The sequence below is a fragment of the Amia ocellicauda genome, chromosome 17 (genome assembly GCF_036373705.1).
Source record: "Amia ocellicauda isolate fAmiCal2 chromosome 17, fAmiCal2.hap1, whole genome shotgun sequence".
In the NCBI taxonomy this organism is placed as follows: Eukaryota; Metazoa; Chordata; class Actinopteri; order Amiiformes; family Amiidae; genus Amia; species Amia ocellicauda.
The window spans coordinates 12,999,264-13,024,656 of record NC_089866.1 but is presented as its reverse complement, the minus strand read 5'-3'; the positions used below and the strand labels follow the sequence as shown (position 1 = coordinate 13,024,656).

Here is a 25,393-nt window from a genome sequence, read left to right as displayed (position 1 = left end):
GTGCAGAGGCAGCAGTTAGTGTGAGAGAGTGAGAATGTACAGTATTTTCTGATTATATTTTATTGAAGGGAACAGGCTTTCTACTATAGAGACATTCCACAAGAGAAAGGTTTACAACATATGGTAGATTGCCGAACTTGCTAAAAACATACCTGCTGGTCTACTGCCACTGCATCAAGGCCATCATACATGATATTAACCCAGCCGTCTTTAGATGATAGGACAAACAGTGACATGAGCGCCTGCAACGAAAGCAGTGCCAGCAGAGTCAATTGCACATGCCAACAAAACTACAGTCTATTGACCACTTTTTCTATTGCAAAAACAAATTAAGAAAAAATAATCCCCTCACCCAAACAAATACACACACACTCAACCACAGTTGTTTTGGTCTTGGATTGCAATTTCACTCATTAAGAATCTCTCTTACCTGTCCCAGATTATCAAAGTTATATTTCCTCCGTATCCAGCGATAGTTTGCTTCCAGACAGTCTGATTTGTTGGTGATGTTCTTCGTGTCCAATCCGTCACAGTGGTAAAACTTGCCTTTGAACAGCTGGAGGACAAGTGTTGTCAGTGCCTTTGATAACCCATAGAAACCCTTTAACCCTTTAAGTTTCAACAAAGTGGACAAATAATTCAAGCAGTTTTTTTACACCAACACCTTAATATTCATGTAATAGAAATGAGAGGGGGACAACAATGAACCAAGATCTTATTCACAAGATACTATGATTTCCATTCCTGGTCATGGAACAAAACAAAAATAAAATTATATTCAAATGAACCAGAAATTGCATTCTGCGGTGTACAAGAATTTAGATATCAGTAATCCCTCTGAAACTCTTACAATTCTGCCCAGCACGATACAGAAAATAAAATTAAAGAAGGCATCTGAAATACTGAAGACATCACTGCCAAGAAACCATGGACCATTAAACTACCTGTGAAAACAGCTAGTCTGTTGCATTTCAGCTTTCATTTTATAGTTTTATGATGTAGTTTCCAGTGAAAAATAGTTCATAAAACTGCCACAAAATAAGGATATAGTGTCCAGCTTCAGCAGGTACGTGTTTTTACCTGGACACCCAAGATCCCAAAAATGATGAAGAATGCGCAGCAGATGAGAACGATGTTGCCAATGGGCCGCAGTGATGTAATTAACGTCTCCACCACCAGCTTCAGCCCTGGAGCTCGGCTAATGACCCTGTAACCACACAGAGCGCCGCACTGTCAATAACACTGATAGCACCGAGGAGCCAAACACAGTAGTTACCTCTTCAAGACCAGTCTATTGATCACAATGATGACAACTTCCTCTTGTTATGCCATTACAAGAGACAACCTTGCAAGTGGCGTTTCAATTTGAAGGGGGAAAGCTGGGGATTTTTAAACGACAGATCGTTTGTTATTTCTGTGGCTTTGAAAACCCACTCTGAAGCTGAGATACAGAAGCATGTTTGCCTGGAGCCAGGAAGAGAATTGATCCATGACTTTGCAAGGTTATCTTTTATAAAGGTGGTGGGAGAGAGTCATGATTGCTGCTGTCACTCATTTTTCAATGGATCTTGAAAGGTTTAAGGAAAGGCAATGGGAGGCAGAAGAAAGATCACATACCTACGGATTTCAATGGGAACAGTCAATAAACTCAGCAAAACACTGGATGCCGCAATATAAAACCTAGTCATACCTAGAGAAACAATTTTTTTCCTCAGATATAGAAGCTCATGAATAATGTGTGCTTAGTGTGAATTCCAATGACAAGCACAATGTAAAGACCTGCATTCTACACAAGGTTTCTAATTGCAAACCTCATTATCAGAGTGTGGGAATTTTGCAGGGTTTACTGATTTAGAACTAAACAAAATACAGATTCTCACCATAATAGGCATTTGTTAGTGACCCATAATACTTTTTCCCACATGAAACACATACCAAATAAATTATACTTCACTTTGAGGTTGATGCCCAGCACTTAAGAGTTTTGCAAGTGTTTATGCTTTGTTAAATAGGAAGTTTGCAGAGGAAATCAGGGTTTCTGAAGTGCTAGGTAGGCTGAAATGAGTGCTAAACACATGCTTAACACATGGCTATGCTCCTGAAGTTTCCACAGGAGCTGACACTGCATGGTTTCATCTTTACACTACATTTTAAATGTAGGGGTGTAGTACCTTTTGTAAAGCTAGGGGGGTGCCAGATAAACACAGCAGGCTATGGAAAAGACATGACCCCGAAAGGCAGCAGGATTTTTTTTTTTCCTGTCTTGATGTAATATGATTACAAGCTTGATTGATAGGCTTGGCAGGATATTTTTTTCCCCATTTTTGATGGCAAATATTATCTTTATTTTTCAGCATATCTTTCGAATTTTAATTACATTTATTTTCAGGATAAAGTCACACAAACAAGCCCTGACAAATAAAAATAATTAGAAAACAGACAAACAGGTGACAATTTGTTTCAAATTGGCCAGTTTAATGGAAATGTAATGAATTATGTATGTTCGCTGCATACAAAAAAGAAACACGACAGAGCACCTATTAATTATTTTACATTACAGGAGCACACAATAATTTTAATTATGTGTCTAAGTCTATTTCACTATTGTTAATTACCTTTGCTTACAGAGTAGTTCATGGATTGTATAATTTTATAGCCTACATGAATTGATTACTGGCTGAAGATTTATTCACAAAAAAAAGATTGCTAAACTAAATAAGCTATGTTCACTTCAAATTGCCAAAAAACAGCGCTCATAATTTACTTGACATTGCTTTTAAGGCCTCAGGATTAACACTACAAGAGCAGGCAATTACAGTAGTCTACATCAGTATAGCAATGGAAATTACATAGCTCCTTACTCACTCTTGGAGAAGAATAGGACAAACAACACAAAGTTTCCGAATGTGTTGTTTTGTCTGTGCCTGAATTCTCAAACTTTAGATCAGGGTATTCAACGCTCATCTTCTGGTAGTTACTGGGTGTATTTCATGCTAGCTAAACACCCACAGAGAATGTTACTGTGTGCATACTAGTCTACTACATATGATTTCTTGAATTTTGACCAAAACTCATTAAGTATACTTTCAAAAAGGTGTTATAGCTTTTCCCCCGTTGTTTTCTCCAATGTTTACTGATAAAAATCAAATCATACCAAGCCTACATATACTAGGTAACTCTCCTATTGTGTTCTGTTATGTGCTGTGATGATCCTTCACATTTTTTCTAAAGGGGATTGTGTTTTTTTTTCCCTTTCTAGCTCAAATGGGGTAAGTTGTGTGTATTTTTTCCTTTAATGGATATGGAGAGGGATACAAAGTTCTTGAACTTTCACTTATAATTGAAAGTACAGTGAGTGGTTGAGCCATTTGGGGCTTGCAGCAGCCAGTGGCCTGGTGTAAACTGGGATTGTTGTTTGGTTTTGCATTTATTTATTTACTTGTACATCCGATCAATAATGGCTTCATCTGGTGCTGGGTCACGGTGAGTCAGAGCCTATTCTGGCAGGCCCTGTGCAAGGCAGGCTACACCATGGCAGGATTGAGTTATTGATTGATATTTATTGTTTGTTTTACTTTCATTATGTGACCGTTGATTTGGGACTTGCTGAATTGTCTGTACTACTTAGGAAGATGGATGCCTGGGAGTTATTTTCTTTTTTGCTCAAGTTGCTGACATTGTTTTGCTCATTAGCAACATAAATGCACCGTTGGTAATACATTTTAATCACCGAAGTAGAAAATGCATAGTCCAGGAGTCAGTTGCATTCTGACTCTGGGGGACTGGTTGGTACTGCTGAAGAGGAAGCAGCCCATAGTGTTGGTGTGTCACTGCCCCGCTGCTCTTACCTCAGGGGTCGCAGGGTCCTCAGCAACCTAAGGACCCTCAAGATGCCAAGGATCTTGGCCCCACCAGCCGAGGCCAGGGAGACGATGATGTCCACAATGGAGACGAAGACCAAGACTCCATCTAAGATATTCCAGCTGCTCTGGAGGTAACTGTCCTTCCCTGAGCAGAAACCCAGAGCCACCACCTGAGAGGAAACATTGCCCATAACACACAAAGTCACACTGTGAGGAGCTACAATCCAAGAGACAATTTATAGATCACTTTAATTTGCCTTCTTGAGACTGCCCATATGGAACATATATATGTATACTATAAATGCATATTATATTAGTCACATATTACATATTACTATACATAATTAAACATATATTATAAATATGTGAGTATTCCATACAGACAGGGAATTCCTCTAAATTAGTATAGTTTGTATAATCTTGCAATAGCTGGGAGTTTATGTACAGACATATGTATACACCCACACACATATAGGCCTTCACTGTATATATAGCCTATAAGCACAAAAACACATACATATAAATACATATTTTTATGATATAAAATATGTTTTGAATATTTATTTCATTTAAAATCCCAAATATCACCTGTCACCCACCATGCTCCCCACAACCCAGATACAAGCATTACAGCATTTCCTAAAACAAACATTAAAAGGAACATTACCTTTACTGTCATTTCAGCAATGAAAATCGCAGTGAAAATGTAATTGGAGACACTTAGAAACACACGCTCCTGAAAAGACAAACACAGCCACATTCATAAAAGAAAAAGAATGCTTTTGAGATTTTGACACGTGTAACATTTTATACAACATTACTCAGCTCAGCAGTGTGGAGGATAAGCAAGCTGACACTGAAAATATTGTACAGATGGAAAACATGAGGCACAGTATATATACGGTTTCGGGATACTTCAACAGAGGATAGTAATATACTGGCACAGGTAAAAATATTGGCATTCAACTAGTGTCCTTAATAGTCTACCCTAAATATAGCAGAGACAAATAAGTGTAATTGAACAAACAATATCAATCAAACATCCTAAATTAGCTTCTAAATGTTACAAAAAATAAGGGCTGCCAATACATTTGTCCACAACTGAATGGTTCACTGCATTCATCTAATTCAGTGCAGTAAGGAGGTTTCAGCTCTCTGTTATTTCAATGAAAACCATTTGAATTACAGAACAAAACAAAACAAAACAAGAACAGTAGCTGTATAAAACCAGGGTGGATTTTGCCAGGAGGTTATTGTGGAGAGCTCAGAGTTACTACACAGGATAAGTGCTGAACCTACGGTGCTATAGGGCTGGATGTCTGGCCTCTCCAAAGCAATAGTGATGCAGTTCAGGAAGATGAACACCAGGACCACGTGGTCAAACATCTTGTGTGCGATGACTTTCTGACACATCATCCGGAACCTAGGAGACAGAGTAACTGTGAGAAGACAGGACTAGAAACGTGGCAATGTAGTTAGTAAGACACTTTGCCACAGGATGAGGCTGTATAGTTGCTCTCCAATTTCAAGAAACGAGTGTGTATATTTAGTGTTAAACCTTTGCTCAATTGCCAAATGGTGCTTATTTACCCTGCATAGCCATAATGAAACACATGCTTTTATAACATATACTTTAATTTAATGAAATGTAACTATGCGATTCTCGTGACAAAAGGCACTGCATCAATGCACAGTGATGTTGTAGTTTCTGTTATTGTCTCTTTCAAAAGGGATTTAAATCTCCCACTGTTTCCTGCGATGAGGGAGTAAATACAGGGGGCTGAATCTCAGGTCCCACACTTTCAGATTTCCTAATTTATAGAATCTGAAATGAATCATCATCTGTGCAAGAATATCCTTTAACATCAGTGAAAAAAGACTTGGGAACGGTTGCATAAAACAGAGTTATGTTTCCTCTGACTTTTCCTTGATCTTAAATGTGATGCACCAAGTACTTTAACACATTGAAGTTAATCTTTTAGTTAAGGGAAAAGCTGTTTCTTGTAATACCCAAGCTATTCAATTCAGTTATGCAGCTGGTCACTTGTCCTTCTAATGCCTCTTTTACAGAGATTAATGTAGGCTGGAGAAAACAATGGACTCACTGGTTTTGAGGAGAGAACAGATACAGAGCCCAGTCTTCATGATCTCTGCACCACTGTGGCTTGTACGGCTCGAGCATCTTCTTGATCCGGAAGCAGTAGCTCTGCAAATAATAGGATGAGTCACTATACATGGCTACAATCTCAAACAATGAATTCCCCCATTGCATGTCCTCTCACACTGCGCTGTTGGAACTAACTACAACCCCTGCATCACTATAATTAGTCCTCCAGCCACAATTAATGTTTGTTGGCACTGCAGGAACAGGGTCATGATTCCCTTTAGCCGTGCACTGTGGATCTCATTATGTCCTTTCCTAGTCATGGGATCTGTTGTTAGAATAAGGAGAACTCACACGTTCAGCTGAGTATCTTTTAGTCTTTCTGGCAGAACCCATGCCTTTCAATGATGGGCTTTTCCAAATAAGGCAGTTCATCACAGTTTAACAGCTGGTTGTTCTGAAGCAGCAGTAACACAGTATCACGGGTAGCCACTACTCACAGCTTCAATGTCGTCCTCGTAGTCTGTGGGGTCATCTTTGTGTGCATCCGAGCGCAGGTAGAAGTCAGGGGGCAGGTGAAGGGTCTTGCCATTGCAGTCCTGGTGCTCAGGGTGCTGGCGCAAGGTGGGCACCTGCAGGAGCTCCGGGAGGTCCAGGGACTCCGCGCAGGGATGCAGGGAGGCCCCGCTCACGCTGCCCGTCTTACTGGACTTGCCCCCGTCAGAGTCGTCATCATCGGAGCTGCCCCGGCCCTCGCCGGACAGAAGGGACTCCCGCTCCCCTGACTGGTACTTCTTCTTCATGCTGGGGGCCCTGCCCAGGCTGTTCCAGCTGGAGCGCCGGCTGCCCCAGTTGCTGCCTGCACCCCAGGGAGGGCAGGGGGAGCTGCGCAGGCTGGACTGGAGACAAGGGGGAGGTTGGAGGAGACAGAGAGTCAGATGGGCTCTGGACTGCCTCAAAACTCTGGCTTGCTAAACACTGCTGGAGTTGCTGTTGACAATAATGTCTCCTCATGAAAAGCATTAGAAATACTGGCCTCTCCCATTTATCTTTTGTCCTATATCTCCTCATGAAAAATGTTAGAAAAGATTATCTGTCTCTGTCTCTTTCTCTCTCTCTCACACACACACACGCACACACACACACACACATCTCCATCTCATCCACACTAACATTTCCTCATGAAAAGCATTAGACATGATAGACATGACAGGGTTTTCATTTGACAACACCCAGCAATGGTCCCCCCGCCCCCCCGACCCCACAGACACATACAGTTAGTTAACGGGGCTGGTCCCATCATCTCCACTCACCAGGGACCTCTGGTCATAGGTGTTGGGGTCGATGGAGGTGCTGCTGCCGCGGCGAGAGTCGCAGAAGGTGTGCACAGAGTCCATGTAGGGGGAGCTCTTGGGGGTGGGCATTGGTGTGGCCGCAGTGCGCATGATGATGGGTGGGGGCATGCTGGCCCGAGACTCCATGTGTCCATTCGGGGTCACCATCAGAGAGTACATCTTCAACTCTGCATTAACATAAGTGTCCATACCTCACCCTCAAGTGGTACTGAGCTAATATGAAAATATCTGTGGCCAGCTGCATCTTAGATATCTCAAGCTTTGAATTACATGGACAGTCATAGAAGAGAATTACACTGTAAAGACTGGAACCAGGGCTGTGTGGATCGTATGGGTTTCCCTGCACCTTGGAGTGTAGGCTCTTATCAGCTGAACCACTTGGGAGCCTTTCATAACTCAATTATTATCTGAGAAATACAGAGCCTGTGTGAAGACTGGTGAAGGTAATTCTCTGGTGAGCTTAGGCTTCAGAGTATCATCCCAACGCAGTGAGCCTGGCCTAGCCTGTCATCTTCTAACTGCTTCTGTAAAAGATTACATAAGCGTAATACTTCTATATTGATATTGATTTTAGTTGGAGATCGTGTAGGTCAATAACACATTAGCAACAGTAGCACAGACAGCGCATTGGTTGGCCAGCAAGAAAGTCTTACCCTCACCGCAATAAAAGATTCACTACACTGAGCCCTTAAATGTGGATGTGACCTCGAAGTGAACCAATTCATTACGGACGTCCAAATCTTGATTTTGAGGACGGGATCATTACCTGCTGCATGCAGCTCCCTCATTTTCTCATCATCCTCGAAATTGGTCGATGTTTTATCTTCATCTGTGTCAGACCTATTTGCATCTCCCTGGAAAAGGACGAGAAACATGTTGGTAACAGAGCGTAGACAAGACGGAGCCTGCAGGGTTTGAATCCCATAAAGGATTATTCATTTAAGCATAACCACGAGCAATAAAACACAATGAAGTGAGGGGAAAAAATAAAAGAGCTGTGAAATTCAGGTGTTGATTGTTTAACACACTGTGCTCACTAAACCCCCTTTACATCAAATTACACAGTAACAGGTTCACAGGAAACATGATCGTCTGCAATCATTTTCTTTGTACCCAGAGAGTATTTGCATTGGGTACATAAAATCATTGTTTCTTGTTTTATTTGTATACATGCCAATTTTGGAATCAGCCAACTGCACTCACCTCTACAAACCTTGCAGTAACAAGGGTTAAGTTGTAGACAGTCGATATGTATCATGTGAAACTTGGATTGTCGGCCCATTTGTTCTGTTTCACACAGCAGTACAAACAGCAGAGCTAGAGCATCGTGGGGAGGACGGATGCAGCTCTCACTGAGATCACTGCAGAGCTCACAGTCATTTACACACCAAGCACAGGAAGCCCTGACAGATTTCAAGCCCACCCTACACTGGCTACAATTAGTAAACTGCTTTCACTCTGGGGATATTATTTTACTATCAAGTGTGCTCTCACTTTCATTGAAATACACTGCAGGCAAAGTACATATTAACCTGAAATGTGCAAAATGAATAACAGGCCACAGTTGGTCTCACCTCTGCTTGAAAACCTTCAACCAGAATAGCCACCAGCAAATTAAAGAGGACATAATTGCCAAATGTCATCAGGGCCACAAAGTACAGTGCCGCCCAGGGTGAGGTGGACGCCATCCCATTGTACAGAACCACATTCCAGTCCTCCTGGGTCAGGATCTGCAAGGCAGCCGAGGTAGTGAGGAACACAGTTAGGATTCGGGGAACTCAAAACATAGAAAAGCAAGGATATTCAAGGTGCTTATTATGTTAGGTAGCTTCACTGGTTGCCAGTTAAGTAACACATTTACTGTAAAATCGAATTGTTAACTTATAAATCCATACACTGTCACAGTCCTGTTTATCGTGCAGACTTAATTCACTACCACACTCCTAGGGGAAATAACATGGCTGCTTTAGCTGTCTCCAGGACATGGTACAGTACACAGCTGCTTAGTGTACTGTGTCGCACTGTTTCATGGTGAATGTGTCATGATATAGTTGTATGAACACGGCCACTCACTTTATAAACACCCGGTACTAATGAAAATCAACTTAACTGGCAGACAAGGCTGCTCCTGCCATACATGCTTGTGTGTCTGCATGAACTTTTATAAAGACCAACCAGCTAATGGCAGTTTACTGACTGGTCTACAACAATTCTGTAGTTTTTTTCTAGTTCCAGCAAGATACCACGATCCACAAAATACATTTTTCAAATTAAATGCATTTTTAATTTCAGGCACTGAGAGTTCAATATAGAAACCGAAAAAAGTGGAGGAGTACTGAAGAATGCCTGTATAGTGAATATACATTTTTTAAAAGACCTCATGTATATGCTTTTCAGTAGGTGTTTGGTGAAGTGATTTATTAGCTGCTGTTAGTATTCGCAATGGGGCTGCCTGCTGGTAAAATATCTAAAATATCAGTAAATCATTAATGCCCGTTTGTTAATTTGTACAATAACCATGTGCAGGTTTGACAACTGCGCACATCTCGAGTATAGATTAAAAGAGACACTTTGCTATGGGTTGTGGCAGCAGATAATCATTCTGTGCTTACATATGGAATAGATAGTCTCCAGTTGCATAACAGGTTGTAAATGATTAAATATCCTCAGTCTTCATGCTATGAATTTCAAGCCGCACTATCTTCAAAGACCAGAAATCAATAAATAATACAGTGCTGTGTATTGATCGCAACACAGCCAAAAGATAGAGGCCTTGGTTCATGTATTATTTTTTTCACTTGTGTTGACTCGTCTCTCCTCGATAATGAAATAGGATGGATTGGTGCTGTGATTTAAAGTAAGATATAAGAAACACAAAATTCAGCTCAAACCATTAAAGTGTTTTTTAAGTCCACAAGTCTTGTGGTTTTCATTGCAATCAAACCTTTCATTGCTTAGATGCATTGAGCCCTTAATTGAACTATATCGTAATTAGCTAATCGTTTAGCTGTATTGTCTGTCCCTGCTTAAAAAAAAATGCAGTTTTCGTTGTTGCCAAGACAGTGAGCAAACTGTACTGTTCAGTCTGTTCTCAGCTTGCTTAATAAACCATTGCTTTCTTAAACCTGCCTAAGGAAAACGCTTAACAGCTTACCAATTAATAATGCACTAACACAGGTGGTAATTATATTGTATCAAGCACTTCAATACCCAGCTGTATAAATTGGGTATTGTATGTAAAAGTAATGTGATATATTGTAACAATTGTTACAAATCGCCCTGGATTAGAGTGTCTGCTAAGAAATTTTAAAATAATAATAATAATAATAATGATGATGATGATGATGATGATGATGATGATGATGATGATAATAATAATAATGAGGCCTTGTTAAGTCTTTAATTCCAAATATCTGGGCATTGAAGTAGCTTTCCATAATGGAGGGGAGTTCACAAACCCTGCACTCGATATAGGTTAATGCTGTTCTAATGCCACAAGATGTGAACATGGTTTTTAAAAAGGAGTTAGATTGCAGGGTTTGATTAGCGTACTTGATTAAGAGATCGGCATGGAATACAAATCAGAAGGCAATGGATTCCTGGGGACTGGGAAACACTGTGATAGAGGAGAGCTGTATTTCTATTTAATTCAATTGACGCATAGAACATGTGACCATGAGAATGTGTAACATGACTCAGAGCATAAGTTACTAAATTACTAAATAGTTTTTTTGTTTACAGATTAAAGCTACTGTACTGAAGCCAGAAATTCATATTCAATAATGAGTCGCATCCACGTGGGACCACAGTGTTTTTATTTCCCCCAGCACCACCTTCTTCTTGGAGCTTTTATAGTATGGATATACAAATGTAAATATGCCTTTAGGTTATCGTTTCTCTTCAGCTGTCTGGAGAAGAGCCAAACAGGCTAGTTCTCAGCAGCTGTCATCTGCCTGGAACCACAAGACACTTCTTACATCACATCTTCAGGACACATGGTCCATCTGCACTGTTGCTATAGAGACTGCCAGCTGGAAAACTAAAGGGATTTCAAAGTGCTGATATGTGAGTCAACAAGGCAATCACCATGACAAACCAGAAGCCTGTTTGTTCCATTCATTCCTCAGGGACCCGGGAGGTGCTAATCTCCTCAGTGACCAGCATCTCCCAGCAGTATGGCTGACAGGTAAGGAATCACATCCCTTTTTCTCCCCATGCTTGGATCTACTACCAAGCTAATTAAATCTGCCTCTCTGACCTGAAATACTGTGACGATCGCCCAGAGCAAAGAGTCAAAGTTCTTCCTGTCTGGAATAGTGTCTCCATTTTCAGTCTTCAGGCTGAACTTGCAGCCAAAAAGATGCATCCCGAGAATACTGTAAGACAAAATTAAATCAAATGAAACAAACAGTTTACCTTGCAGTACAATGGCAACTAAAGATGCATTTGAAGAACAAACAAGTGTCAAGAAATCCATTCAAGGGTGGGATACAAATGGGACTGGGACTTTCTAAGCACTGAGCAAGCAGAGCAGCCTGGCAGCATAGATGACCACTCTGTGCCGTGCTGGCCACCAGCTGCCATCAGCTTGGTACCTGAAGATGAAGATGAAGAGCATGAGCAGCATGCAGAAGGTGGCCACGTTGTCCATGGTCTTCATCAGTACCACTAGCTGGCGCCTCAGGGCGGGCAGGAAGCGCACCAGCTTGAGCACCCGCAGCAGGCGGAAGGTCCGGAGCACCGAGAGGCCCCCATCAGACTGGCCGATGATCTCCCACACACTACATAGGCAACACAGGGGGAACTGCTTTAGTCAATTGGATATTTGCTGTCTGCACATTTTCTCCATTTCCTTTTCCCCATCGGATTAATTTGGAATTAACTATTATGGTACGACTGCTTCTCCGGGAAGGATGAGAAAAAGCATTCTCTAACATGCACATGATCAAAGCCACCTGCTATTTCCACACTGAATGCTCAGAATGCTCCACAGCCAAGATCTGCCATAATGTTTTTTTGTATTTTAGATTGTCCAATTATTTCCCCTCTTCACACATGCGACTGCCAACTCTGGAACTGGCACAGAATTGGAGACCAGCTTGCCCTCAGCTTGTAATAGTGCAGTATGCACTCTGGGCAGAGGCTATGCCACTAGGGAGACACAAGAAGAGGATCTGATGCAGCTTGAACTGCTTAAGAATCCACCACGTTGCTGGTGTGTGAAAAACAGGATTAAGGACTCTACCCCACCCACTCCTGGCGACATGCTGCCCGATGTGCCTTTTCTTTCTTTTTTTCAATCAGTGTATGACTTGCCCACATTGAGACTGGGCAGGTGTTTAACATTCTCTATACTGTGCAACAAGTATTTATTTCCCCTCAGATGGACGTACAGAAAGATATCATGGAGCTAAAAGGAGAAAACAAACACAAGGCGGCCGAACCTGATTATAACTATAATCCCATCAAAGATGTTGTAGGGGTTCTTGATGTATCCGAAGAGCCCAAAAGCCAGGAGCTTGAGCAGCATCTCCAGAGCAAACATGCTGGTGAAGACGATGTTGCTGATCTCCAGGATGTCTGTGAGCTCCTCTGGCTGTGAAGGCAAACACACACAGGGCGGGGTGAGGCGTGAGAGGCGACAGTGCTTCGTGGAATCCATACACAGCTTCCAGCACTCTGTTTCTGTGCACAGCTTCACTATGCATCTTAATTAAATATAAACAATCCCAGTTTGTCTCACTGTATCTTCTTGGTTGTCTACACACTGCCTTTGCAAAGTGACATGATATAGCCCAAGTTCTCTCTACTTCTTTTGCAAACAATTCTAAATCATGCTTCCATATGTTGCACAACTTACATGCAAAATATGTCAGCAAAGCTGCCTGTTTTCTTCATTTTTGTTATTGTTGCTTGGGGAGGGAAGGCATTGCATAACCTTACACATTCAGATAAGTTTTAGCATATAAAGGAGGCATTATAAACTTTGTTATTACATTTTCTTTCAGTTTTAAATAAGGATCATATGAGCTACATCATTAGGGAGTAATAGTACTTATGATTATATGTTCTTCTAACTCTTAATCTAAGTTGCTGCATCTAAAAAATTTAATGTGTTGATTTTTCTTAAGATGGCAGGTAGCTGCGCCATTACCCTGAATGGCTTTCAGAGTGCTGTGAATGACAACTGCGGTATTCCTTGAAGGAACAAATCTGGTTTGTTATTTTACATTTTACATTACATTTTGTATTCATGTTTTATTTTATTATATAATGTTTACTATGCCCCGAGCAAATCAAGACACAGACTCACAATTGCATATGTTAGAAAAAAAACAGGGAAGGTGTGCATTATGCAGAAGAAAGAATCCTCAGTCAAATAAAAAGCTACCATTCTAAGAGGCATTAGTGATTGGCAGCCTAATCAAGTTTGTGATTGGGTAACATTAACCCTGCCCATGAGCAAAAGCAGTATCAGAGTTGCTTAGCATAAACAACAAACAGCAAGCTCAGATATGGGCATTTAAAACAGTTGCAGAGAGGAGCAGTGACAAGCACGGACTGATGAGTCAGAGGATACTAAGCTTACATGACAATTTGCTTAATAAGCATTTAGTGCCCACACCTTAAATTACAGGATCTTTATCGTGGCTCAGTGAAACCAGGAAAAGCATAGTAGAAGAGTAGTCTCTTTATGCATGAAATGGAGACAACTTTGTTAGTTTAACTAACTACTATAGTTACCAGACATGGTGTCTCCTTTTTAAATAGAGGCTAGTAAAGAAGAACAGAAGAATACAACTGATAATTGCTTGATGTTATATTTCCACCAATTAAGCTGACTTTGAGCTTGACAGCAAACAATAACAGTTGTGTTCTCAGGAGCTATCATACTGATCTTTCTTAATTAAGACAGACCCATAGCCGGAAGCTGTGCGTTCCACTATTACTGTGAATCAGACTGAGCGTAAGTACCTTTTGCATTGTTGCGGAAATGAATTAGGATTTCTCAGCAATATGCAACCGCTGATGGAATACTTCAGGCTAACCGCGATACTCATAAATAACCCACACCACTCCGCCTCAGTCTTTCCTTCTTGATTGTGGGGAATTATGAATATTAGAGAGCATGGAGGCAGTTTAGGAATAAAAAATGATACCATATAAAAAAGCTACTGGACTCAAACAGATTGGGATAAATACAGTTGTTGTCCGTCTGATTTTCACAGAGGTAGCCCCAGCAGCAATATGTAAGCGAGCAGCAATTTAAAACCAGAGTGGGCAGAATTCAACTCGATTGGTTGTTATTGACTCATTGGGGGAACAGTCAACATGCATGCCCCGGTGCAGCTACCCCCATTTCTCAAGTACATCAAAAGGCCTTTTAATTGAAATATTTGCCTGCAGTTTTCATGTATTCAATGCCTTTGTACTTCTACTGGTGTTGTGGTATCTTAAAAGTACAGGCCAAATTGAATTTCTTGTCACAGTCAAAAGGGTTTTTGATGTACTGACTGCAGCCTGTAAGACATATATATCATCACGAATTGAACCAGAACTCATCAAAGAACAATATATACTTGGTTCCTGAAAATGGATTTATTTGATTATAGTAAGAAGTGAAAATTCTGCATAAACATTGTCTGTTATTGTCCCAACACTGCACACTGCAATCAATTCTCAATTACACAGTTACCCTCTTAAATTTATAATACAATGTGCACACCGTCTGAGCGTTTAATGAAACTGTCAGCTCAGAGGCAGAAAACACAAAGACTTTCATGTGAAAATATGCACAAATTCATATTTTATTGTGTGTGTGTGATGAGGGGGGGCTTCAATCCTACACCTACCCCTGCAGAAGACTGACAGTGTTCCTATAAATCTATCTGTGTAATGATATGATTGAGTGTAAAGTGATTGTTATCTCAAAATTTGACCTAGAACCTAAAGGGCAGTTTTAAAGGATTTATAGATATAAACATGTGCCTGCCATTTTTTAGGCTATTGAAACTTTGTTCTTCCTGAAAATACAGGAAACATAAGAAAGTTTACAAATGAGGGGAGGCCATTCGACCCATCATGCTCATTTGGTGTCCATTAATAACTGAGTGATTCAAGGATCCTATACAGTCTGTGACATGAAACATCATAGGATGTAACCTTGTGTCCACTAACACAAACAACAATACATATCTTTGTTCAAATTCTCTTTAGCTTCAATAATAATAATACTGAGAATGTATATTTTTTATGTGCTGTATTATAATAATGGTTGCATCAAGAGGTTACAAGGTCAAATTCTGCAACAGCTTTCATATTTTCAGGTTTAGACAGCCAACGAAATGACAGCTGAATGTTTACAATTATAAATAATTTAAAACGCCCCTCCACAATGCACATTGTTGGGAAATGATCAAATCCTATTAAATCATTTAGGCATCCTGACAAGCAAGCAACATATATAATATTGTTATGTGAATGCTTCAGGCTTGGTTGGGATTCAAGACAGATGGATGAAACAGGCAGAGGATTCTCAGACAAAGTTCAACAAACAGAACCATCATTCACCAACCAAACAAATAAACACTGTCCCAAAATGAAAATAATAACTTACAATATAAGCTACCATAATATTCAGTTTCTCTGCTTGTTCAGGTATTAATGCTACTTTTCTCAACTGCTGGTTCTTCCACAGTTCCTAATTGCTTTCATACAGTGCAGGTCTACTAGCCTTCAATTCACATCAGTATCTCAAACACAACTCAACTCTGCACACAGGGCTGCATTTCTACTTATATAGCTAACCTGGGAAACCTCTCAACTAAACCCCACCCCTGTATCCATATCAAGAGAATTCTAGCTTTTTCTATGTACACGTCAGTGGAGCTATAACCTAACCCAGTTGCTGAATTTGTATGAGCTCTGGGAACTTCTATTATCAAAAGTAATAGGATACAAGGAAAACACACAGAGAAAATAACTAGAACAGTCTAGAACATTCTATTACAGAGAAACAATGCTATTAATCTTTAATCTAAATACTAATTAGTGAAATATGCATCTACACTACACTACTGACAAGCTCAGTAGACCATACTGATGTTATCTGGTCCATGAAGGACTTTAAATCTCATGCCATATATGTATTTGTGTGGAAACTGTCCCCTTCATACCCCTGCAGACCTATTCTATCCTGCAGTATTCATCATATAATCCAACGCATTGTTACACAACTGGGACAAGTCCTTCACAGTCCATATCCATTCATCAACGTCCTCACGCTGTTAAAGCATGTTCTGACATTTATTAGTAGATGTTCAGCGCTGCAATGCTTCTGCTATCTTTTCCGGTTCAACAATGGATTTAACTCAGGGAGGCTGGGCAGACGATAAAGGGATTTAGACCAAGACACACATATGATTTGATGATTTGAAACACAAATTCAGTCGCTCAGCCGTCGCACTTGAGGCGTGTTACCCAGCTAATCCTGCCAGGGGCTGTGCGTGCCCATATGGGATTGCTTCTGCCGTGCACTTTAGCGAAACACAAGGCAGTGTGTTGCTCCTATCCGTTTCGGCCCCTGAAGTTGAATGAGCTTGACAATAGATAATGACCGAGGAGATAAGAGAGAGCCTGAATTGAATTGCAATAGTCCTGAAGGCAGACCATTTAGAACTGCTTATCATTTCAAATGTCCTGTGTCAGTACTGGAAGTGTAATAAAACAATTAAGAAGTCAAGTGGACTACAACTTAATACTGTAGGATTGGGGACTGAGCAGGTATGTTTAAAATACTGTATTAATTTACTCCAAGGGTGCAATTTTGATTGCAATGCTAGACAGCTTAGCAGCTGCTCAAAGGTGCCCTACAGTCATTAGATCTAGACCTGTGCCCAACAGACTTCCACTTGTTTTCTCTCCTGCCCACAGTATCTCAAAGTCATGTTGAAATCTCATTTCAATGTCAGTTCCTTTTTCTCTGATCAATTCCTTGTGGAGCTATTCAAGCACTACTGAACAGGACATCACACGTCATTAATGGCACAGTATAAATTTTAACCTACAGACATTAACACACATTAACACACAATAACAGATATTATAGCAAACGGCTTTCAGTATGTAAAGCAGCTGTGCTATTTCCACTAGCTTTGTGATGTGCTTTGTTATTGGATATGGAATACTAACAGCTGCCTTCAATCCAAAGTGAAAATTGCTGAAGGGGACTTAAGACCACTAAATCTGGGGTGCAGGAAAGTGGGGTTGCCTCCTAAACAGTGAGGAAGAGTGAGGTGGAAGTTGGTTTGTTGAGGCGTGGATCACAGGTGCTGGGTGTTTGTAAATTACATCATGATAGCCATTATGTATTTGGAGAACATAAGTGTTCTCCATGGTCTCATTTGCATGGGCACCAAATGTAATTGCTCCACAGTGCACAGTCCTCAACAGGCCAAGTAAGTAGCCTTCTATGAAAGAATTATAAAATCATTGAATGACAGGAACTGACAGGAGCTGACTTTCCACAGTCTTTCAACAGCCCATTCCAGCCATGCTTCTGCTGCTGAGTGATCATATGAGAAATGGTGTGTAGCAGTGCTCATAGTATGTAAAATGAGCTTGTTAGAGTGGTAACATCCCCTCTGGACTTAGCAGTGCACTCAAACTAGTCTTTTGGTGAACCTTTGTGTTGCTAGTTCGGGGCTGGGGGGTAGGCCTACGATGGTGGTTTGAATTCAGGCACACGCTGAATGTGCATTTCTGTACAATGATGGATGCAGCAATGATAGTCCATTAGGGGGGTGGGGTTGTGTTTCTAAACAATTTCTGTAATTGTTTTAGTTTTACACTCTATTCTTTAGAAAGAGATAGTCCCCTGCTATGCTTACAAAGCAGTATTCTTCCCCTGCAACTGTCAGTACAGTGTAATTTAAATCTATTCTTTAGAAAAGATGTCAGAGACATTTCTTCACAGAGCTTAGATGTTTGCTGTTTTTTTTACATTTTCTTGGCAGAGATCTCTGATTTACTCCACAACTGTATTTCTGTCCCATCACACCCAGCTGATCGAATCCTATTACCAAGTGCAATAAAACCGGGCTAATTGGCCCTTATTAACACAATGAAGAGCTGCAAATTAAGTTCATTGCTGTGGTAAGCATATTTACTGGACAATTGAAGGACTGTTGAAACATACAGGCATACATATTAGGCTAATGCATAAACCTGCCGTCTGCTCAGAAGAAGAGTTATGCTGCTTCTATTGATTTCTGTGTCTTCAAAACTGCGAGACTGAAACAATGCTTGTTCTTATCATTTGGAAGTAGCAATTATGTTTTCCCTCTGTTTAATATCCCGCCCCAGTTTGGAATCCACAATTGCTAATCAACTCAGCTCACTGCTAACATAACATGCAGAGAAAGCGTACTGAAATGTGCACTGTCAAGCTCAGTGTTGTTGCCAGGGGGATGTTTTTTACAGGGTGAACATCCACCCCTTCCACCCTGAAACCTTTAAACGATTTAATTATGATTTGGCCTGTACACTAATTTAATTATTTGATTATATTATTAAAATGTTATATGGCTCAACCTGTACTCTACACAAAGTGTTTATTGTTTTAGCTATTTGGGGGCTCCACACAGGTTTTATTTGTTAAAAAGAACAACTCGACAAATACACGTTGCAATCTGAACAGCTCTGACAGCTCTACATAATGGTGAACAACAGAGAAGGGAAAGGGATGTTTAGCTACATGGGTAATTAGTGTAAGGGACTACTAAACAATTTCCTGAAAAAACAACTAGTAGAAAACACTTTACCTTAATAGTCTTAGTCTGCAGTTTTTGTGTGCTGTATTGCAGTCTTAAGCTGCCGAACTTGATATGGCAAACAATCATAGAATACTCAGAGGGAAAGACAGTGTTACTGTTATTAAGTATGTTTTCAGAAGAAATACTGTTAAGTTAGGTTTGCTCTGAGAGAATTAAGCATTTTGACAAAATTGTGGGAGATGTCCAGTACAAAACGCACTGCCGTCCATTTCCGACTCGTATTATTTTGATTTTCTCTTTGCTCCCTTTCTCGTAGCCCTTGACTGTGACCTAACATCTTGTCTGCACTTAGCTTTTACTATCCAGGATGTAAGACCTCATTTACTGTATTCACTTGTAAATTGGAATTTGTAAATTTGGAATTATGCTTTGAATTGCTTTGTATTATGTAAATCTGAAATTGTAATGTTTGATGCCTTGTACTGAACTGTATTTTTGCACTTTGTATTGCGCTTATGTTTTGTAAATCACCCTGGATAAGGGCGTCTGGCAAGAAATAAATAATGATAGTAATAATAATAATAATAATTTCCTCTGTGGGGTAGCCTGAGTGGCACCAGCCACCTGTGCAGAGCTCAGTCACTGTGGCTTTACTGGAGACAGGAGAGATTTTTTTAAAATTTGTGTCTGATTTATTGATGATTTCTCCTGGATGCTAAATAAGTTTTTAAATGACTACAATGTCAAATTGAACTGTTATGTGCTCAGATTGCTTTCAGTTGTGGTAGGATGTTATTTACTGAATTGTTTGTTTAATCGGAGGTGTTTCAGGTTAAGATTGCTACTGATTGGAAAGCTCCCCCCCGGAAAATACTTGCAACGCCACTGGTCAAACCAACCACTTCTTATCACAGTGCAAGTCCACAACACAAACAGGGCTCAGAGCATTATAGGGAAGACTCATGCAGCTCGTGCTGTAACACTGCAGAGCTCCCAGGCACTCGGTAAGCCACAGGGGGTGCTGTTGGGCAGCAAGCCAAGGAATTGTGGGATTATATATAGACTATATACAGCTCTATCATGCTCTGGCTGCAGGCTTTTACTGAATGGGTCACTTGGGAACTTAAAATAATACTTTTAAAGAGTATTTTTCAAAGAACAAACAAAACATCTAAAAAACAAGACTTCACAGATATTTTGTTGTTTGTTTTAAACAAGTGTCTCTGGGAGTCAGGTTATTCAACCCTCTTCAGTCGTCCAGCATATTTAATGTCTTACCTTTAGCGTTCAGTACTGTTTTCCTATTATGTAATTTGCAAATCCTTGCCTATGTGTAATTTATACAATATCTACATCTCCCCCCTGGGGTTTAATGTTGTTTTTTGTGTATAATGTTCCAGAAAGCATTGTGCACTGCATGAAAATAACGGTAGAGCAAGCTGAATCAATTGGATAAACTTCACACAAGGTGTCACACAATAATGAACCTTGTCCAACAGATCTATAGTGAGAACACAGGGAATGCTGCTTGTAGGCACAGTTATTGTACCGTCATTGCAGACTATTAATACTACAGTAAATTTTGCACATACTGTTTTTTTTTTCATACTTAGTTCAAAAAGTAATATTCTGTTTCACAGGATTGATGTTTTTTCCTTTTATATGTTCGGAATCTGTAAATATTGTTTCATGCCTTCCGGATTTAGTAATGCAAATTGTTATTCATCTCGGCTCTGCGCTTTGACTCCTGTGCAGCACGTGGGAGGGTGGCTGTCAGGCCATCCACTTCTTTTCACACGGAGCCTCTACAGTGCAAACAGCAGGGCTGGAGCATCGTGGGGAGGATAACTGCAACTCTCATTGATAACACTGAAAGCTCACAGAGCCCCAGTCGGGAGCCACAGGAGTTGCTCTTACACGATGAGCACCTAGTCCCAGCAGTGCTTAGCTAATCGCCCCCCCATCTTGTGGGGCACCCCGGCCACAGTCAGGTGTCACACATTTGAGATTCATGCCAGTGCTGTAGTGGTGACTGAAGTAGTGGGTATATTCTAATTTAGGAGGCGAGGTGGTGATGGCAAATTGTCAACTGATGGGGGGTGCTGGCAATTAATCGACTGGGGGGAGGGTTGTCGACTGGGGAATGGCAGGCGAATTACAGAATGCGTTATAGGAATTATAGGAGGGTATATACAGATTCTTCATGGGTATACGCAAGGTTACGTGGGCATACACAAAGTGATGATTCAAGCCCCTTCTATCTGCAGTATGGGCTCTGTGTGTTGTTTGTTTTTTTTTTTTTACCTATTTGTGAGCTCCATACAGGTTTGATGTATTAAAATGAACTCGACAAATATAAGTTGCAGTCTGAACAGCCCTGACAGTTTTAAATAATGGTGAACAGGAGAGAAGGACATGAATGTTTACATGGTTAATTAGCATCAGGGACAACTAGAAAGTATTTCCTGATGTAAATATGAGCAGAAAACACTATTACCTCACTAGTCTTTCGATTATGCCATTTTTGTGTGCTGTATTGCAGTCTTAAGCTCCAGAACTTGAAATGGCAAACAAGCACTTCCTAATGTTAATACATGGAAAGTTAAGTATGTTTTCAAAGGACATACTGGTCAGATGTCCATTAATTAGGTTTGCTCTGAGAGATTTACAAAGCATTTTGACCAAATTGTGGTCGAGATGTCCAGTACAAAACGCACAGCTGTCCATTTCCTCTGTGGGGTAGTCTGAGCGGCACCGGTGGCCCGTGCAGAGCTCAGTCACTGTGGCTTGAATGGAGACAGGAGAGATTTAAACTCAGCAGGCCCTGCTTGAGGAGTTTACATGGCAACACATTCATCATTATTAAACACAGCAGTCACTAGGCTCTGGAAAACCTTGATCGGAGAACAATTGTCAGCATATAAACCTCTGACCAGGGCTGCGATAGTGTTTCACATTAAATAAATCACATACAGAAAACAAACTCTGAGATCACATTAACAAAGCACACTGAAGATACTACAAAGTGATTTCCATGTGCTACAGACACAATAAAAATGCATTTCCAGTGTATAACATGCTCATCCATATATTCTGTATTCTGGCATTACTGTACAGTGTTTGTCTGAAGAAGTTCAATGCCACATTTAAATTAACAAGCCCATTTCATGCTTCATTAATCACGTTATTCTATTGATCAGCTGTAAAACAAGGATAATATGCTGGTGGAAATTCTTCAGCAAGCACAATGTATTTGTACACAAAGAGTAGGGTAGCAATCAATAGGCCAGGTCTCACTTCATTACACATAAGCCCTTGTGTTAGATTTCCACTTTGCAAAATGGACACATCAAAAATATCAAACAAAGAAGAAATAATTATGTCAAGACACAAGCTCCTTTTCATAATTCTGCACAACTATATGACATATTTCCAAATTAGGAAGACTAATATTGTGATATATCACCAAAAGGACTGGGACAACAGACAAAATACAAAAGCCATGGCCTTAAAAACTGCTATAGTTGTGTAATGAGATAGGGGCAGGAATTGTGTGATATTCCTCCCACTGTGCAGTTTCTAGAATGGCGAAACACATTAATCTCTTCCCATTCTGCTCTTCCAGTTCATCCCAAAGGTGTTCTCTGGTACCGAGGTCAGGAATGTGAGCAGGACATTAATTTTTTTCTACTACTACTGCTACTTTCTTTAAACACTGCGTTACACTTCACATGATGTGGTATCGTGTTTGGATCCAAAATGTAAGATCACTACAAAAAACAACCAGTTAATAGGCCAATATAATACAGTGTGCACTGCTACGATATATTTCTGCTGGAGGGAGGCTAACCACAATACTGTTGGCTAGAGGTTCCATTAAAATGGAGTTGCTTCCAAAAATCGAAGAATTAGTGTGACTTACATATAAACATCTTCAAAAACTATTTCACAGACTATTTCCAGAGCTCTGCTTTCTGCAATCATACATGATAAACATGAGACTGAACCTGCTGAGAAGAAAACAATCTCCTGAAATTCTGGGATACCCTGGAAAGAATTACGTTTGGATTTTGTCATCTTATTATAAATTCCTTCCGGGTTTGTCGCTGCCAGGCTGTCGTCTTCTTTTTTTAAACTTCTAAGCAGCTTTTCCCCAGAGGAGCCAGGTAAAGACTACTGTGCACAGTCTCTCAAAGGAAGACAGAAGAAAAGGCAAATATTGAATTGTGCTTCCCAGCACTCCAGTGTTCCCTGGGAGAAATGTTGCCTTTGCTGCAGTGAAATCAGAAGAACCTCATTTGATCTGCTAATCTGGAGACAGGCGGCGTTTTCAGTCAAGCGCGCTGAAAAACAACGGGATTGCAACTCAAACTAAACTTCCCCTCCAGCCGAAAGCACAGCCACAACATGCTGCCAATTAAAAAAATTATACAAGAAACCATTTTACCTGAACAACAAGAAGAGTGCCACATTGGTAAGCACAGCCACAGCACAGCTTTAAAAAGTGCTACATCTGATCACACTGCAGAGAAACTTTAGTATAAACACATGGCCTTCTTTACTTTCTGTTAAAACTGTTGGACAAGTGACAATTGCATAAAGACTTTCACCTGTGAGGATCCTATGGATTCAAATGATTGCCTCAGGACAGAAATAACCCCTAATCTGGCAGTACACATATATTTCATAGAACTGGTCCCTGCATTCAGAAATATAATAGCTGTATTTAATTATTTTCTCAGTGTTATTGATTTTTGTTCTTATGTTACTTCAACCCTGCAATGAATACGCAGACCTGTTAATACACAACTGACGTATTCCTGTTGTATTACTGAGGAATAGGCCTACCCACACTCCAATTTAAAAAAGACTGATTACAGCCTGCTGTGAATTATATGTTTGGGGTATGATAATGGATACCATCACCAGCAAGAGTGTGCACTGCTAACTCTGGCTTACAGACAGGCATGCTTTGTATTTCTATAGCACATTTCCAGTTAGTATCCCTATATGCACATACATACACAAGCCAACAGAAGAGAATTATCTTCTCTTGTGCTGAACACTCACAGCGGTATGCAAATTCACAATGCTGGCCTGCGTATCACTTATGTCATCCCCTGCATATACACCTAATTTGCAGCAAAGCTGATCCCATACATTAAAGTCCTCTAATTATATTCAGCTTTTACTGAAGAAGGCATTTTGCAGGTAGGAACAGCTTGTTTTTACACAGTAATTAAAATCGGCACATTTACTAATTTCATGACAGAACAGGAAAGCAGGATTACAGAGATTATAAAGATCAGAGTTAGAAGACTGTGAGAAGTAAATCCCCCTGGATGGAGTCAATATTTACATTTAGTACTAAGTTGGTGTTGACCCTGCTACTGAAAGCAAGGCCCACAGCTAAATACTTGATCTAGAACCGTCCCCCTTCAGACAGAAACACATTATTCGCTGGGGTAGGTTTTCTTGTGTGTTAAGTGCAGAGCAATCTGATTTTTTTGTATAGTATAAGAAAGCGGTAGCCAAATACTGGGGCATTGCAGTTTCCATGGTGATTTTAGGAAATCCAATGCAGTGTATGGAACGGACGCTTATTTTATTTTATTTTTCCCAACTCCCAGAGCTGAGAATGTTGCAACTGAACTGGAAAATAATACAACCCATTTACTCAGCATGCCCTTTCAGTCAACTCAGAGGAGAAGTTTGGCAAGGAAAAAAAAGGAAAAATAATGTGAAAGCAGTATTCTAAGACAGCCTTTATTCTTTCAGCACTTCAAGATTTCAGAAGAAATAGCAATGGCTTTTAAATTGCCATATTGGTATGGTGTAATAAAGCAATAAGATGGACCACCTGTATGGAGAATTATTGGAAATGAGCTGTTTCTGTTTGCTTGTTTTATGGTGCTTTACTGTTTTTTCTTGATGGAAATCAGAGGAACAGGACAAAAACCCTTTTGTGTGTAGGAGACTAACAAGTACCCCGTCAGGAGAAGACTGCGACAATCGTATCAGTTTGAGACATGTATATAGAGCATGAAGTGTAATGTGCATTGATGTGGACTGGGATTCACTCAAGCCTGACGCAGTGTGGCAATAGAAGAGAAAGAGGAGGGAGTACTAAACTGGGAGTGGAGACAACACAAGGATGAGATTGGTGTGCCGAGGTCTGGGTGGTGCTTTTGTTTCTGCTGAGTTTGACTGATTGATGTGCTGGACAGGCCACACTTAAAACAGAAGCTGTTCTGAAGTTAAGATAGAGTTGAAAGTAAGATTTTAATTTCCCAGTAT

At 40.4% G+C, this 25,393-nt stretch overlaps 1 protein-coding gene across 1 annotated transcript in view; it reads right to left on the bottom strand.

Moving 5' to 3' along the window:
- cacna1ha (calcium channel, voltage-dependent, T type, alpha 1H subunit a) overlaps window positions 1-25,393 on the bottom strand; it is a 100,043-nt gene that overhangs the window by 34,957 nt on the left and 39,693 nt on the right. Inside the window, exons 9-22 of the mRNA XM_066690199.1 lie at window positions 12,767-12,918; window positions 11,918-12,103; window positions 11,581-11,698; window positions 8,897-9,052; window positions 8,089-8,176; window positions 7,281-7,489; window positions 6,468-6,866; window positions 5,969-6,069; window positions 5,163-5,286; window positions 4,531-4,599; window positions 3,849-4,033; window positions 1,081-1,207; window positions 431-556; window positions 153-242 (exon numbers count right to left, since the gene is read on the bottom strand). Coding sequence (XP_066546296.1) covers window positions 153-242; window positions 431-556; window positions 1,081-1,207; window positions 3,849-4,033; window positions 4,531-4,599; window positions 5,163-5,286; window positions 5,969-6,069; window positions 6,468-6,866; window positions 7,281-7,489; window positions 8,089-8,176; window positions 8,897-9,052; window positions 11,581-11,698; window positions 11,918-12,103; window positions 12,767-12,918 — 2,130 coding nt within the window. The remainder of the gene's footprint in view (window positions 1-152; window positions 243-430; window positions 557-1,080; window positions 1,208-3,848; window positions 4,034-4,530; window positions 4,600-5,162; window positions 5,287-5,968; window positions 6,070-6,467; window positions 6,867-7,280; window positions 7,490-8,088; window positions 8,177-8,896; window positions 9,053-11,580; window positions 11,699-11,917; window positions 12,104-12,766; window positions 12,919-25,393) is intronic.